General features: G+C 40.6%; 1 protein-coding gene across 4 annotated transcripts in view; it reads right to left on the bottom strand.

The window, feature by feature from the left end:
- RASA3 (RAS p21 protein activator 3) overlaps nucleotides 1–16,007 on the bottom strand; it is a 170,399-nt gene that overhangs the window by 25,197 nt on the left and 129,195 nt on the right. For all 4 annotated transcript variants that reach the window (XM_085558461.1, XM_085558441.1, XM_021545628.4 and 1 more), the window contains 3 exons: nucleotides 8,742–8,822; nucleotides 6,068–6,140; nucleotides 1,201–1,280 (listed from right to left, as the gene is read on the bottom strand). In XM_085558461.1, the coding sequence (XP_085414587.1) occupies nucleotides 1,201–1,280; nucleotides 6,068–6,140; nucleotides 8,742–8,822 (234 nt within the window). The remainder of the gene's footprint in view (nucleotides 1–1,200; nucleotides 1,281–6,067; nucleotides 6,141–8,741; nucleotides 8,823–16,007) is intronic.

Below are 16,007 nucleotides of genomic sequence, written 5' to 3'. Positions count from 1 at the left end.
CACTGCCTGATGCAAATGCTCTCTGTGAAAGAGCACAGCTCTTGCCTCTGTCACATATGAATGGCTTCCCTTTCCTGCCTCAGAGCCATGGCAAACACAAATCTATTAATGCTCCTGTAGGGCTGCAACACTGCATTGACAGGCTACATGAACCAGCAGCTGTCACATCAGAACAGCCCTCTATCCATTCATGAACACAGATGTGCTTTGCTTGCTGGGAGTAAGTATTGTTCCCCTTTCCTGGTTTCCCCTCCTTTTCTCACAGCCAGTTGTGATTCTGAAGGAACTACAGAACTTTCTGAGAGATGCCTCACTGCCCCTCTAGTGAAAATACACAAGGAGGGAGGCAGTGCTACTATTCTTCCTCCAAATACTGCCATAAAGGAGAGGGGGATTTCTCACCAGCTGACGCAGAAGTAGCAGTATTTATTTACTGTGCATACAGATCACCAGATGGCCCAAGCCTCCAAGTTTCAGTAGTATCTGATGGCAAGATGCATGTGACACTTTCAAGTTTTGCACCTCCTATCATCTTCTTTCCTCTCTTGACACTCACCTGTCCCCACAGACAATGTTGACTGGCCTAAGCAGGTTTTAAAATAGCACTAAGAAGGTGGCTTAGGGTGGGGTGGGATTGTTTTGGTTTTGAAATCAGAATTGCTTTCTTCCTGTGCAACTGATTTCACTTTTATCATACCAGATGTTGCAATAAAGTGTTAAAGTTGGAAGGCAAAAGTGATAAGAAACTGTCTCTGCCCCAGAAAAATCTCATGAGTTCAAGAGTCTCCTTTCAGGGAAGAAGGACTTTATACAGGTTGCTAAAATCAAGTGATAAAAGAAAATATAATCTGTAACTTAGAGCATCACAGAGCCTCTGGGCTGTCCTGGGAAACTGAGGGAGAGAAAAAAGGAGAGCCCAGACACAAAAGGCTGTGCTTAATGACAACTGCCTATCAGTATACACACAGTGCACATGAGAAACAAAGGAAAATAATAAGGATCTCTCCTGCATCAGAACTAACACACATATTCAAGATAGAATCTACAGGACAGTGGAGGTAAATAAACATAGAGATACAGTGACAACTCATCTTGATTTATCAGTATAAAAACCATGCTTGCCACTTTGCAAACAGAGTCTACTACAAAGTTATGCAATTCTGTAAGACAATTTTGTGCTAATAATGTATTTTATATTACCTAATCTCCATTTTGTCCACTTCATCTACATCTTCAATGTCAAAATGGGATTTCTTGTTGTAGCTACTGGGTCTTGTAACCTAACAAAAAGGAGGAAACTTTTAGCAGCTTGATCTGATACAAAAACATTCTGATGTAACTTTTACAAAGCTTTGGAAGAGCACAGTATTTTACGACCAGCAGTGACTTCAGTCCTGATGCTGAAAACATTCATGCAAGTGAATAAACATGTTGACTAAACAGATTACTGACTATAAAGTGGTGGTTACACAATCATTTCCGAGAGTAAGAAGATACTCCATACTTTTTTTTACAGAGAAACACCATCTTTAATATCACTACTGCACTTTTAAGTTTACATTAAACATAAAATAAACAACATAAAATACCATTGAAAGGAGCACCACTTTCATAATCCATCCAGGGAAAGAAAAGGGCAATCAATATGTGTGTTTTAATACAACTGTACAACAACAGATGCCCCGAGGAACTTTGCAGCGTACAGGGGAGGAACCGCAACCACCCTTAAAAACACTTGGCAGTGTATCCAATTAAAATTGGGAAGTTCTTCCTGTCCTGACATCCTGGAAGTCAGTTTAACTTGCCCATACAACAAATATCAAGGAGATCAGGAGACCCTAGCCTGTGTTATGCATATCAGAATATAGAAGCAACTGCACAGTTCACCAACCATATTTGCAAGATTGATTAACTGGAAAGCACAGGCAAAGAAAAAAGGAAAAAAGTATAGAGCATTAGCATACAAAGTTTCAGTACAAACATTTCTTAATATTTGTTCTCTACCATGATTGAAAGAACACTTTGGTAGTTGTATTTTTGCATAGTGCATCAGAAACTTAAGAAAAAGGCTACCCCACCCAGCTGAAACCACAGCAGGAACTGATCAAATGCAAGGGTGTATGATGATGTGTGGGTTCAGCTCTTGGTTGCACACAGAAGCTGAACTTTATTGTATGTTTGAACATGCTTGTGGCTTAATACTCCCCACCCACAAAAACTGGCTTTTATTGTAAACTTGACTATTTGGTTTTGTACTTTACAGGAGATGCAAATGGCAATTAAGGGAGGCAATGATACAGTTGCCTAAGGGGAGAGGAACCAGAAAACAATCTTTGGCAGAGGACACTCAGAGCCTTTTCATATGTCTATGTGTGAAGTAGGCAACATCTTCAAAGTGATACACAAAAACTAAAAGGTACTACTAGCAGCACTGGAGACCAAATGCTCCAGACTAATGGAATCAAATGCACCTGGTAATCCCAAAAGCATAGTGCATTTAAATACAGTATACAACTTCAGTTAAAAACAAGTTTCCTCACCCTAGCCTTGCAAATACTTCACTGTTTCTGCAAAGTATCCTGCAAATGACAGTTTCTACTACCACTGTGAAGCTCACTGTGCAATTTTTAATAATGAAGCAAAATTTTAAATCTCTTAAAACTGGGGGTGCTGGTGTACAGCCGGCTGAACATGAGCCAGCAGTGTGCCCTGGTGGCCAAGAAGGCCAAGGGCATCCTGGCCTGTGTCAGGAATGGTGGGGCCAGCAGGAGCAGGGAGCTCATCCTTCCCCTGTACTCAGCACTGGTGAGGCCTCACCTGGAGTGCTGTGTCCAGTTCTGGCCCCTCAGTTTGGGAAGGACCCTGAGACACCTGAGCACATCCAGAGGAGGCACCGAGGCTGGTGAGGGGCTTGGAACACAAACCCTGTGAGGAACGACTGAGGGAGCTGGGGGTGTTTAGCCTGGAGAAAAGGAGACTCAGGGTGACCTTATCACTCTCTACAACTCCCTGAAGGGAGGTTGCAGACAGGTGGGGATCAGTCTATTCCAGAACAAGAACAAGAAGACAGAGTCTCAAGCTATGTCAGGGAAGATACAGGTTGGATATTAGGAAAAAAATTTTCACCTAAACAATAATAAAGTACTGGAATTGTCTTCCCAGGTAGGTGGATGTGTTTAAAAAAAGACTGGACATGGCACTTGGTGCTATAATCTAGTTGACATGTTAGGGCATAGGTTGGACTTGATGACTTTAGAGGTCTCTTCCAACCTCATTATGCTGTGATTCTTTCTATCTGTAACACAGGAGTCATTACAAAAAGCTGCAGCATAGGTGTAACTTATGGCATGTCCCTTCTAAGTAAACACTTTCTCAGAAGTTTTGCTGGAATCTGCATGTATGACATCTCTGTTCATCCATTTGACAACTTAGTGTGCACATCAATACTGCTCAAGAATTGTATTCTAAAAGGGATAGCTGTATGGAACTGGAGATGAGGAACCTCCCAGTCTACTGTGCTAAAGTAGCTGACCCATAACATTGTACAATAAAGGGGGCATAACTCTGCTGTGTTGTCCCTTTCACCTGGAAAAGCTGGCAAGCCATTTATCAGCTGCTCATGTTTTTTTCAGCACACTCAAGTTTAGAAACAGGTCCCCAGCACTTCCCTCTTAAATTCCTGTAAGAGGACCACTTTCCTGTAGATGCACACACAACTCCACACCACACTGCAGCTGAAGCGGTGGTGAAAATGGCTCCTATCAGGTGCAAGTTTCACTCACCACACCCCTTAAATAAGCCCTTCTATTTCCCAAACCAACAATAAGCTATCTTTCATTTAGAAAATTAAATCTGTGTAACTTTTGGGTTGTAGAAAGGAAAGTACCCGTTCACTGTATTTTACAGATCAGCTTCTTCCTTGGAGGCTTGGACAATCACTTTTTTGCTAGCAGGCTGCAGAAAAGCTGATGAAGCTGTTCAGAAGCAGAAAGTGACACTGCTATCAACAGCGTGAATTTCTCAGCTCCACAGGAATTGGAGCACTTCCTTTGCATGCACCAGCCATAGATCTGCCCACGTCTCATTAGTGAATGTATTTCCCAGTCACAGCAGTCCTACTGAGCCTTGTTCCTTGGAGACGTTTAGCCTGACTTGTACTAACTACTCTCAAAATGATATAAACCTATGATGGTTCTGTCTGCAGAGGTATGTTTATACTTCAGAGCTCTGGCTGATTCAGTCATTTCCCAAGCTCTGCTCTTACCAGCACAGAATTCATTTTGCTCTGAGTTAGCAGAACAACTGGGGCATGGGCTTGAGTTCAGGTTTTACTTTTGCTGGTACTTGCACACAACCCAGCTGTCACATAAAGGCAAGCTAAGCAAGCCCCCAGCCCCCTCTCTCTCAACTCCAGCTTTATTTCTCTCCTTCCTCTCCCAGTATGGCACCACCTGCCAAGTTCAGTGTTTAAATACCAAGCATTCACTGTTTCTGCAGCACACAGAAGGCTGCGGAATCAGGTGAAGTTTTTGTGGTTTACGGTCTGAATTCCTGGACTACACTCTCATTAAAAGCTTCTCACTGACAGGCTCCTCCAGAACTGCCTGTTAAAATAAGGAAGCCCATTTTAGTTTATTACAGACAGAGGTGTTACAGACACCTCAGTGCAGTTTCAACACTCGGTCTCACAGGATCTCTGCCCCTCTAACTGTGCCCATGCAGCAACTCCAGAGTCTCATGGAGCCAGGAAGCATAAAAGCTCACTGCGAGCAGGGCACAGCTAGATCCTAGGATGAGATGTGCAGATTTAGCAGAGCAAAAATCACCTTAGAAAGCTATCCTAACCTACCCTCCTGGCTTCCAGCCCTGCAGGCACTACAGAAAGTGCTCCTCCCAATCAGGAATTTGCTAAATCTGTTTCTCGTATCCAAACACATGACATCAACAAGAGCATGTTTCTGCTGGTATGACAGACTTTACATTGGTCAGTACAACTACTGGCTTCTAGGCAAAGATGGTGTTTTGTACGAGAGGGAAGACAAAAATATCAAGAATGACACATGCACTTAAGATCTGCAAAGTGCAACAGCTTCCCTTCCTGATGTGGCTGTGGCCCAGAACTGATATGAGAAACCTCATCCCTAGGTGCCATCCTTATGCCAGCAAGAATTTCTAATGCAAATGTGACCTGAATGATGCAAGTCATATGAGCAGAAAGGGTTTTTCCATGCCAACTGCATTGTGCTATTCTAGCTTTTTTTCATCAACTTCATAATTACAGGTACTTTCTTGAGGTGTCTACTGAAATAGAACAGTCAATCATAGACCAGGACTATGATATCCAAGAGAAAAAGAGAATGATACACATACTTTAGAAGACAAAATGAAAAGTTTCAAGAGAGATCTAAATTATAAACACATGCACATATATGTATGGACACCACAATTAGAGCTACTCTTGCCAGAAAGAACCAAAATGAGGACTTTCATATAAGTTATACTTTATCTTAACTGGACTTGTTGAAAATGCACTGTATTAAATAAAGCTATAGAGGTTTTACCTACTTGGAGAAAAGGCACTATTATTGCAGCAGACTGGTAGACAGCCAGAACAACCAGTTTAAGTGTATTTTTCCTGTACAGTTTTCAGTATTCCTAAGGAGATAACCTTCCTCCCAGTGACTGGGAAAGACAGGGTGGAGCAGCTATAAAAACACAGACTAAGAAAAAAATATAACTTCTCTGTGTATTTGGTTTGTTTGGGTTTTTTAAATTCATTTTTAAATGTGCTTTTTTCAAAACTCCAGTGGGGTAAATTGTGCTTAAATGTAAAGCCTGTTGCTCAGAAGTGCCCAACTTGAAGCTTTGCCTACAGAGCACCTGAGGTGAAAGCAGGATACTGCTCCTTCAGCAGACAGCCAGTCTGAGCCCGGGTACTTCTTTCCCCCACACCATGCTTTGAAACAGCCTTCAAAGATGACAGCTGGCACAACACGGAGCAGCATGCCGTGCCAGCTACCCACAGTATAGCATTTCAGCTTATCACCCGCTCCTTTGAAATACCAACCTCAAAATAAAACACTTCATCAAAATGTGGATTGTTGGTCTTCTTTTTAACTTTAGTCTTTTTGGCTTCTGATCTGAATTAAGGAAACAAAAACAAAAAAAAAAGGGGTAAGAAACAACATTTGTAGAAGTGTAATCCTAGAACAGAGCCAGTGAAGAGGAAATAGGCATCCACTTGATTTATCTGATAAAACTGGAATGCCATGTGGCTCCAGCACAGCAAGGCACAGACACTTGCACACGCTGAAGAGAGATTCAGTGCATTCCTAGTTCTCCGAAGTGGCAGTAATCACATTTTGTTATCCTATTTTAAACACAACTCTTTGAACCCTTATTCTATCACTTGCTTGACATAATAGAATCTTTTATCTGTACAAACTGGCAAGAATGGGGCTCTGAGCAGCAACATTTGGAGGATGGTCTCAGTCTTGACATGACTGAAAAATCCCTCATACTGTAAAACACAGGAGACAAAGACTAGCATAGCTATTTCTGTGATTCATTTTATAATTCTGGTCTGAAAAATCAATCACCGCTTTTCAGTGACAATCAAAAAATCCAGAATGGTTTCTTCAGTAAGAATATTTTTATCACTGTACAAGCATCCTTTTCCCTGCACTTAGTTAATACAGTGGTGAATTATTATGACCAGTGCTGAGCAGAAGTCTCTATTTCTACTGTCCTGCAGGTGTAAGACGTGGCAGACCTCCTCCCAACCACTCAGCAGGCCTGACCAAGCTCTGCACTGCCCATTCATCCCCTATGGGCTGAGCCATCTGCCTGTGCCTGCCTCTGAGCAAACAGACATTGACTGCTGGGCTGAAGCCAGCCAATGCATTTCTCACAGGCCAGCCAACAGCTGTTTGATGGCTTCCAAATGCTACGAACCTATGCTTGATTTGTTCTCACTACCTACAAGAGAAGAGCTGTGTGCTGTCCTGTGTCACCAATCTTACCCTACAGCTCTGCAGGCATAGATAAAACAGATGCAGATGGAGAGGCACATCAGCCATGTGGAAAACTGACCTACTAATCATTTCATCCCAGAATCTATCGTTCATTTCTCATGCACCAAAGCTGCTTAGATAGCTTGTAACTGCTTATATTCACTGGACAACTCTCTGTCTTTCACAGAGGTCAAGGGAAGCTGGATCTAATTCCCAGCGCTGCTCCAGACTTCCCATGTGATTTTGATGGGCCTGTCCACCAGTATACAATATTTTTCCATCTAGAATACAGGCACAGAAAGAGTTTCTGTCAGGAAGTCTGATGACTCTAAGTACAAATCACACAATAAACAGCAGCATGCTTGTTGAATTTTTTATGCTTGTCACTGCATAATTGCAGCTGAATAAAGCAGCTTTCCTACTCTAAAATGAGGTGCCCTGGAAAATCCAGAGAGGAGAATGATGCACAGATTAAGAATATCCCACTATTCCTAGGAGAAGCTGAGAGATAAGAGACACTAATCTCCTCCAGGACACAGGACAGATTGCCAACCCCATCTCATCAGTCACACTTGCCAATCAGCCTCTTTACTGATAAACCCATCTGGGAGGGGACTGGAAAGCAGGATGTAGAACGGGAGGCGATTAAGGCAGCACAATTATTGAGCAATTACAAAGCAGTGAATGGGAAAAAGCTGCATGCTGCTTGCTGGAGATAGGAAGCAAGCCCTCTCCCCCCATCAAAACCCAGATAGGAATAGGATAAGGCTATGCTCCTTATACTGAAGGGAGTACATTATCAATAGTCATACATTATCCAGACTTGGGGGGCATAGGGAAGCAGACAAAGCTAAATTCAGACATTCAAGAGTCAGTCAATCTCCTTACAGTTTCAATAATAGCCACCCAGCCAGTCATCTCAAATAAGTTACAGCCTTAAAATGAAGTGTACAAGTTCATTAATGCACACAAGGTAAATATTTGTCAAAAATGCTTATTATTTATAGTATTTTCAATAATTTTTGTAAAACAATTAATAACCCATGCTTCCAAATCTGATTCTTTGAGATCACAGCAGAGCTGTTTTTTTTCTAAAATGACACAGACATAAAAGATTACTAGATAAAGAGAAAAAAACAGTGACATCCAACAGCACAGGACAGATGGGAAAACTGAATCCCAAATTTAAACATTATAGTATTATGCAGGATCTCATCACTAAGACCTCATTCCAAATTTTATCCATGATATTATGTCTGCATATATCAAATTACAGGACTAAGCCATTGAGGGTTTTTGACATACACATTAATTTGTCACACCTTTAAAGTGATAAATATTCACATGCAAACATGCATACTCAGCAAGACGTTGATGTATTCACATTTCTCTTCCACCCTGCCCAAAATTAGGCAATGAATTTGCTCAAAAACTGGCCTCCAACTGTGAGGTGAGAAGATGCATAAATTAAGACTAACCACAAATTATATACTCTGGGATATTCAAATTATTCAGAAAAATAATTGATTTACATAAATCAAAACTGAAACAAGTCTCAAATTACTTACTCCAGCATAATTCAGCAGCTCATACACACACCCACTCCAACATTTAACATATTCTAGCAGTGTCTCAATATTCCCAGCTGTCCACTGGAGAAAGTGAATTTCTAACAAAGAAAACAAACCATCCTTATAAAATGGAAGCCCATGAATTCACAATACTTGCCTGGAGGGTCCTGCTAAGGTAACAGTGGCATAGGGATCACATTGCCCGTTCACAATGGGCAGCCCTTGGCACTCCAAAACTCTAGAAAAGAAGAAAATTAAGACAAATAAATTAATTAAATGGAAAGAAGCTGGAATGAAAATAAAACTGAAGCCTTTTCATAGAGTTTTTTTCACAATATTTTACTCTAGGGAATTGAAATATCACTAAGCAGAAACATTTAATTTGTACTTGAACTTGACAACACATTTTGTCTTTAAATACTAACATAAATAAAGGTCAAAAATACTGTTAAATTACTGAGAAACCTTAACTCAAAGGATTCTTATTATGCAAGCACAGCAATGTAAGGTTCATGAAGTAGGAGTCTGCTGTCAAGATGGGAGCTGTCAGCACTTCAAAGTTCTGTGACAACTTATTCACTAAAATACATAACCAGAATTTATTCTGGAAGAGAAATGTACGAAAAAACCCACACAGACAGAACCCAGAAGCAGTTAAGTAATTTCTCAGAATAACATTCATTAAGACCTCAGTGCTTTTGCAAAACTTGGCATGGGCTTATTTATAAAGTTGTGTTAATTACAGGACATATGACACAGCCATCCTCCATGTTCAGCAGCTCTGCACTCAAGTAGTAACAGAGACATTGGAGGGGAAAAAAGGAACAAATTGGGGTTTGCTGCATGCAGTAGTGGGAAAGCTGCAGTTCTGCACTCTCATTTCAACATCTCTTTGGGGAAGAAAAAAAGAAGAAGAAAAAACCCAACACAACTACCCCCAAAAACTGAAAAAAATGCTGCATGATCCAGAAGTTAAAACCTACTGAGGAATGCAGCACCACCTCGAAACAAAGACAGACAAGCCAGTTTCCAGAACTCTCCCTCCAGCAGCAAGTTTTGCTTCCAACACGTAACCTGCTGGGCTAATGTATTTGCACAATTTTAACTGGAAAATTTCAGCAAAGACAAACCATGAAGCTCTCTGGGCAAGTGAGTAGTACTATCATTGCAATGTAAAATACAATGCAAAATTATAGGTGCTATAACATCACATGCAAAGTAATAGACATTTTAGCCATTTTTACTGTTTTCAGTGATGGCAATGTCAATGCAAAAGAATATAAGTATAAGCAATAAAGAAAAATTCAGTAACAGATAGTGCTCCACAATTTCATCCACAAGGCAAGTTATTTGGTAACATATAGCGTAGACTTTAAATACAGTTTAACTACAGGCCTATTATTACCTACTCTCCATAAAGGGAGGAAAAAAGTAATATTCTGTATCAATACAGCAATCATTTTTGTACCAGAGAAGGTACAATCTAGATATGTTCACACAACACCATAAGTAGAAGATGAAAGATCACACTAAGGGGCACACACTGGTAGTGAAATTGCACAGGCCATGAGCTGCTTTAATCTCTGGACTTCTATTATTTCCCTACAAGTTTACCATCCACAGAGACAGAATCTAGAAGCCTCTGAAGGCACCTAGTTTAAGCACATATTTGATATTGCAGAGTGCTACAACACAAACAGTGACATTCAAGCCACAGATTGTATCCCAGCACCAGCTGGAAATACAGGGTATAAGCTTCCAGAACCCTCAGCATCCAGCAACACACACAACACATGGTTTGCTTGCCTCAATGCAGTCCATACAGTGCCATTTGAGATGTCTTTGTCTCTCCCACCATCTCTTGATGCTGCTCCACAGAGGCAGCAGGTACCCATGAAATACATAAATTTGACAGCTCCACATCTCTCAGAGGCCTCATAAATAGACCAGATGCCTGTTTTCAAGCAATCAAATCCTACTCAAAATTCACCTAGCTTACCTTACAGAGAATAAGCTTTTTTTGCACATGTAATAATACAAATACTCAAAATTGTAAGGGAGATGCCACCTTTTAAATTTTAAAGGGGCAGATGTGAACAGAAAGAACATTATGGGGAACTTTACACTGTAGACTTCTGACAGAGTATCTGTCAGTGCAGGAGGAAAAACCAGTAAGTAGCAGTAGAAAGTTCTTATGGAGAGGCAGGTCCAGCTTGATTTTCTTACAAGTAAAGGACACTTTCCTTCCAGTAGTCTTTACACTAGTAGGACCACATTCACAGCAGAAACACTTGGCCAGTGAGCTAGAGCAGGGCTACTGGTAATTCTTTTAGGATGGCAGATGTGGCTTGAACACATTCCTATTTAACAGAACAATTGTACACCAAGTGTCAGTGTCAAACCAAACTCCTGTGTTCCAGCGCTTCCTTAAAGCACTCTGGAAGTTTTCTTAAAATGAAATAGTAACTCAATGGCTTTATAGCAGTCAGCCAATTTTCTGCTGCTGATGAATTGATTCCAAGCAAGCTCTCATCCATAAGAGAAAACTATGTGAAATTTAAACAGTCAGAGCATGTGGCCAGAGAGACTATGACTCCTGTTTTAGTAAAAGCAGTTCTTTCCAGAGTACACAGAAAATAGAAAGTGATCCTAGAGAGCATAATCTACACTTAAGGCCATACAGAGTTTGCAAATCACTACACAAACAAACCAGAAAATTAAAAAAACACAGATGAATTTGAATGATGAAAAGTGTGAACTCATCCAAACAAAAAATATGCATATCCTAGCTGTACACTTTACAATGACACACAATGGATCTATTCTAATATTGCCACATAGAAGAACTGAAGGTTTTTCTTGTGGTTAGCCCTGTGTTATCACATTTATCATCAGCAATGGATAAAAAGGCAAGCAGTATCACCAGCTGTTCGGAGAGAACAGAGCAGTGTACATCACTGGGCACCTATAATTTGAATTGTACATGCTCTCCAGAACACATGGAGAAGAACAACAGATGGTTCTAACTATTCACAGCTCTCCCAGGTCTACACTCTCGAGCTCAGAAAACAGAAGTTATTCATCCACAAACAGCTTACAAAATCATGAATGGTGTGAAGACCATTTCCTCACAAAATAAGAATTATGGGGCACACAATGAAATTACCCGACAGAAGGTTTAAAAATAAACACAAGGAAGCACTTCTACACAATGAAATTGCAAAACTTATTGCCATGTGGTGTTGTGGAGGCTGAAAGAATACATGGATTAAAATCAGCACTACAGAAACTCATGGAGTATAGTTTGTAGGCAGCTATTAAAGCTTAATGGTCCAGAAGCCTCCTTCAGCTCAGGAAATCCCAAATTGGTGATCAGGAAGGGTGCACCACTAGAGCAATCACACCACTTGAAGTATCACTCACCAGAGAGCATCAGTACTAGGCTAGACTAGAGGGGCATTTTACACAGCAGGGTAATTGTTCTGTTCTCTGGGAAAAAAGCAAAAACAAAAGGAAAAAAAAGAATAAAACAAAATACACAGATGTTCTTGTGCAGTCATAATGACTTAAGAGTAAGATGCTTCTTTGTGTGCTTCTAGAATAAGAAAAGCAAAAACAACCTTGAAAGAAACAAAATGTGGGAAAACAGGAAACAGGCACCAACAGACTATCACAAGCCTTTCAGGCAATTTGAAAGCAGTTATTGTTTAAGAATGTTGAAAAAATCAGGCAAAAGACTGAAGACAGGATTCTGAAGAAGGAAGTCAGTGTTTGGAGAGATGCTCATTCTGGTTCTTGTCTCTTATAAAGCATTATGAGGACAAACGAAGAAATACAACAATGTACAGGTTTGTTTGACTCCTGTCAGGACACTCTCCTTAGCTACAGGATACTGTAATGTTAGGGCTGCTTTTGTTACAGTCATTTTCTTCAGTCATGGTAAAGTTGCTAAGTCAATTAACACTCCTCTCTCCCAGCCTGGTACCAAAACACTGGCTTTACTTGGCAAGCAGGAAAAGAGCTAGAACAAAATGTCAGCTACTCAGAGACAATAAAATGGAATCCCAATTATGCCACAAGGCCATCACATTATTTAGACTGACAGTTCATATCTGGATTAGATGAAAAAGAAAAAATGTGTAATAAATGTATGACCTTGGGAAAGAGGGTCATAGTGGGAAGAAATGAACAAAGCCAGTAAAAATAAAATGCCCTTGCTCTAGTCATCTGCGGAATTAACTTACACGTACTAGAATAATGAAAAAAAGCCCTGACAATCAAGATTATTCAAGAATTACAAGTCAACTCATCAGACCCCAGAGAAAAATAAAATGTCTGGTGGATGCCAGAATCCTGTCTACCCAACTGGTAATTTCTCACCATTAGCTGTCAGGAGCCCAGCTGGGGCAGAGTGAGCCATCCCTCACAGCTTGCCTGGTTGGGCAGAGCTAAGGATAGTGCTGGGTCATATGAGAAAACTCTCAATGCAGCTGCCTCACTGTATTTTGCTTGTGGTTTATAAAATTAATAGTTTCAAGAAACAAGGCAGTTCAGTTTTCTCTGTGGTTCATGACCAAACCTTCAGAAGAGTAAATAAGCTATGGAAAATTCCCAGTGGGTATGAGAAAACCTCAAAAGCCTAAACATATCATGAGCATGCCCTTGTGTCTACAGAAGCTGAGAGGGTGGCAGGAGCAGAAGGTCTTGAAAAAAAAAAAAATTTCAACAACAACTAAGTAGCTCATATCTGACAGTACAGGCATTTCCTCTGCCCCTGGGTTGCCAACTCAGCACTGTAGGCTGTTATCTCTGACACAGACCCTACACAAACATACTCAAAATCAGGCTTAACACAGGTGAGCAATGATCCAAGCCCAGAGGCATTCCATGCTCCTGCCCTGAAACTCCAAAAATTGTTTAGAAATTACAGGCTTTGTGATTAGTTCAAGATGCACATGTCATCAGTTTCCTTGCATGTCAGAGCAGACAACCAAGGCAAAAAGAGACCAAAAACAACAACAAAAAAAAAAAAAAAAAAAAAAAACAAAACCAAAAAAAAACCAGAAGTGACATAGCTGTTCTTAAAACTCGTATGTGTATTTACAGTTTTTCCATAATAAATCACCTCCAGTCTACCAAGTCAGGCACAGTTGTTTCCCCACTTTCATCTTAGGGTAGGGACCAGCACACCATTTTCATTCTTTCTCAAATCAGACTGTTTTCTCACTGTGATTCCTCAAGAGAAAATAAAGACATCATTTTTTAAATACAATTGCTTTCTAATGCTGTATCACATATTGTAATTGTTTGGCTTCTGAGATCAATATAGATACTCAGCAAGTTTGCTCATCTATCTTACCATTCCTCTATTTCCAGCCTTCGCTTGTTCCACCTCTCTTTAATTTCTTTATCTTGAGACTCTATTCCATCTCATATGCACCTTTTTTTTGGCTATACTCAGGTTCTCGCTCTGCATCATTTTAAAGACAAGAGACTTCCTCCCTGCTTGCTCTAGTGATCCAATGATTACTTGAACACTCAGTACCTTGTGAGGTAAGCCTGACCAGACAAGTACCAACTTAGAAGCAAACTTGTGGTAGATTTGTCAGAACTGTCATCAAAACAATGCATCTTTGGCTTTGTTGCTGAGTACTTGTTTGGTAAAGTACATTTCCCAGTGCTGGGTATATGACTTAGCTCCTTAAGTCTCTCCCACTGTTGTTTTTTTTCCTTCCTAATTTTTCTTTTCTACTCACTAAAGTAATCTTGTAACATATCCTCAGTACTTTGTCTTGCAGGAGTAAAAGAACACCTCTAAATGGTCTCTCCTTATGACTGGGCTTCTCATGGCACATAAAATAAGGGTATTACTCTGTAACTTCATAGTAGAGCAGTCCAGTCTTTTTGCCTAGTCTAACAGCAAAGAGGTGCTGTCCCTTCCTTGCAATGTTCAGTTCATTCCTGAATGCTCTTTTGTTGCAGCTTTGCACCACAAGCTGAGCTCCCTTCTCATTCCCAGTGGTTTAGGAGGAGCTTTGCTATAATGCTGCATGATGGACTTTCATGTACACCTTGGCCAACCACACATCTAGGTGGGCACATGGCAGGTGCTCTCAGACCAGTGAACTGACTTATACCTTCCACTGCAAGTAGGAATTATTACCAGGCCTCCTCCTTATTGCCTTTATTACAGTTATAGTCACATGTTTCAGAGGAGCTTTGTCTGAATGTAATTCAGACAAAGTACATTCACAACTAATAAGCAGAAAGGTGTCATGTCTAGCTCAGAAATTCCCTGAATCGTAAATTTTCAGAGGCCAGGAGAGTGTGTCACTGTATGACTGCTCTCATAATTCTTCATCTCCTAGACAGACTCAGAGTCAGCATCCTTGGCTGAGTCTGATCAAATGCTACATGTGTTTGTGCGCCTGCAGACAAGCCTTGCACTTCCCCTTCACTTCCACAAAGTAATCTACTGGATGCCCACTGAGCGTTTAACATACAAAACCCTTTGTTGTCAAGAGGCTGACGAAGCAGCCAGTTTCTTCTGGAATAAGACAAAAATTCTTACAGTTTACTCAGTCCCGGTTTTAAATTCCACTCTGCCTTCATCATCAAAAATACTACAATTGTTATGTCCCAACCCTCTCAAAATTTCTTTACCAATTCATACTCTGACTTTAACTTGCTCCTGTCCCCAGGGAATAAGGAGGTTAACAATATGGAATACACATATTGAATCAAGTCCTTGTCTTCTGGATGACCATCTGAAGCCAAAGGATCATGCCTACTCGCCTACTCCCAGTAAGTGAACTCCAGTAAAAGATTATTTCAAAAGTCCCTATTCCTTAACTTTTGGAAGTGATCTGTTTATACCAGAACAAGATTTCCTACTATTCTTCTCACCTGAATGTTGTTTTGTATTGGGAACAGACCAGTTTCCCCCGACAGGAGTTCTCACATCCTGGGAATTGCCTGCAGTGATGTGCCCTGGTTCACCTTCAAGTTATGTCCCACACAGACACAAAATGTTACAGCACTGCGTAGTGTCTGGTGACCACTGATCATACTAGAACGAACCAGGTAAAATAAAGGATGGAATAATGTCTAAGCAGATAAAGCCATACTGAACAAAATACATCAATACTTGCTTTATCATAATGATTTTTCAAGACATTTTCCCATTAAATTATTTCATCTCTCCAGGAAAATTGAAACCAGAGTCTTTATCCAGTCCTCATCCATGCTGCTGGTCTCCACTTTAGCCCCCCACCACTCTCACTGCCCCTCCAGGAAAACTATTCTCCTTGAGGAACTCCAGCAGTAACCTACCTATCTTATCTGGATAAGATCCTCCCTGCTTTTGAGTTTATTTTGGTGAACAAACAAGTTCTGTCTTATAAAGCAAAAATAAACACTTGCC

The sequence above is a fragment of the Lonchura striata genome, chromosome 1 (assembly GCF_050655825.1).
Source record: "Lonchura striata isolate lonStrDom1 chromosome 1, ASM5065582v1, whole genome shotgun sequence".
NCBI lineage: Eukaryota > Metazoa > Chordata > Aves > Passeriformes > Estrildidae > Lonchura > Lonchura striata.
Note: the sequence above shows the minus strand (reverse complement) of the source record. Positions and strands in the feature narration are given on the sequence as shown.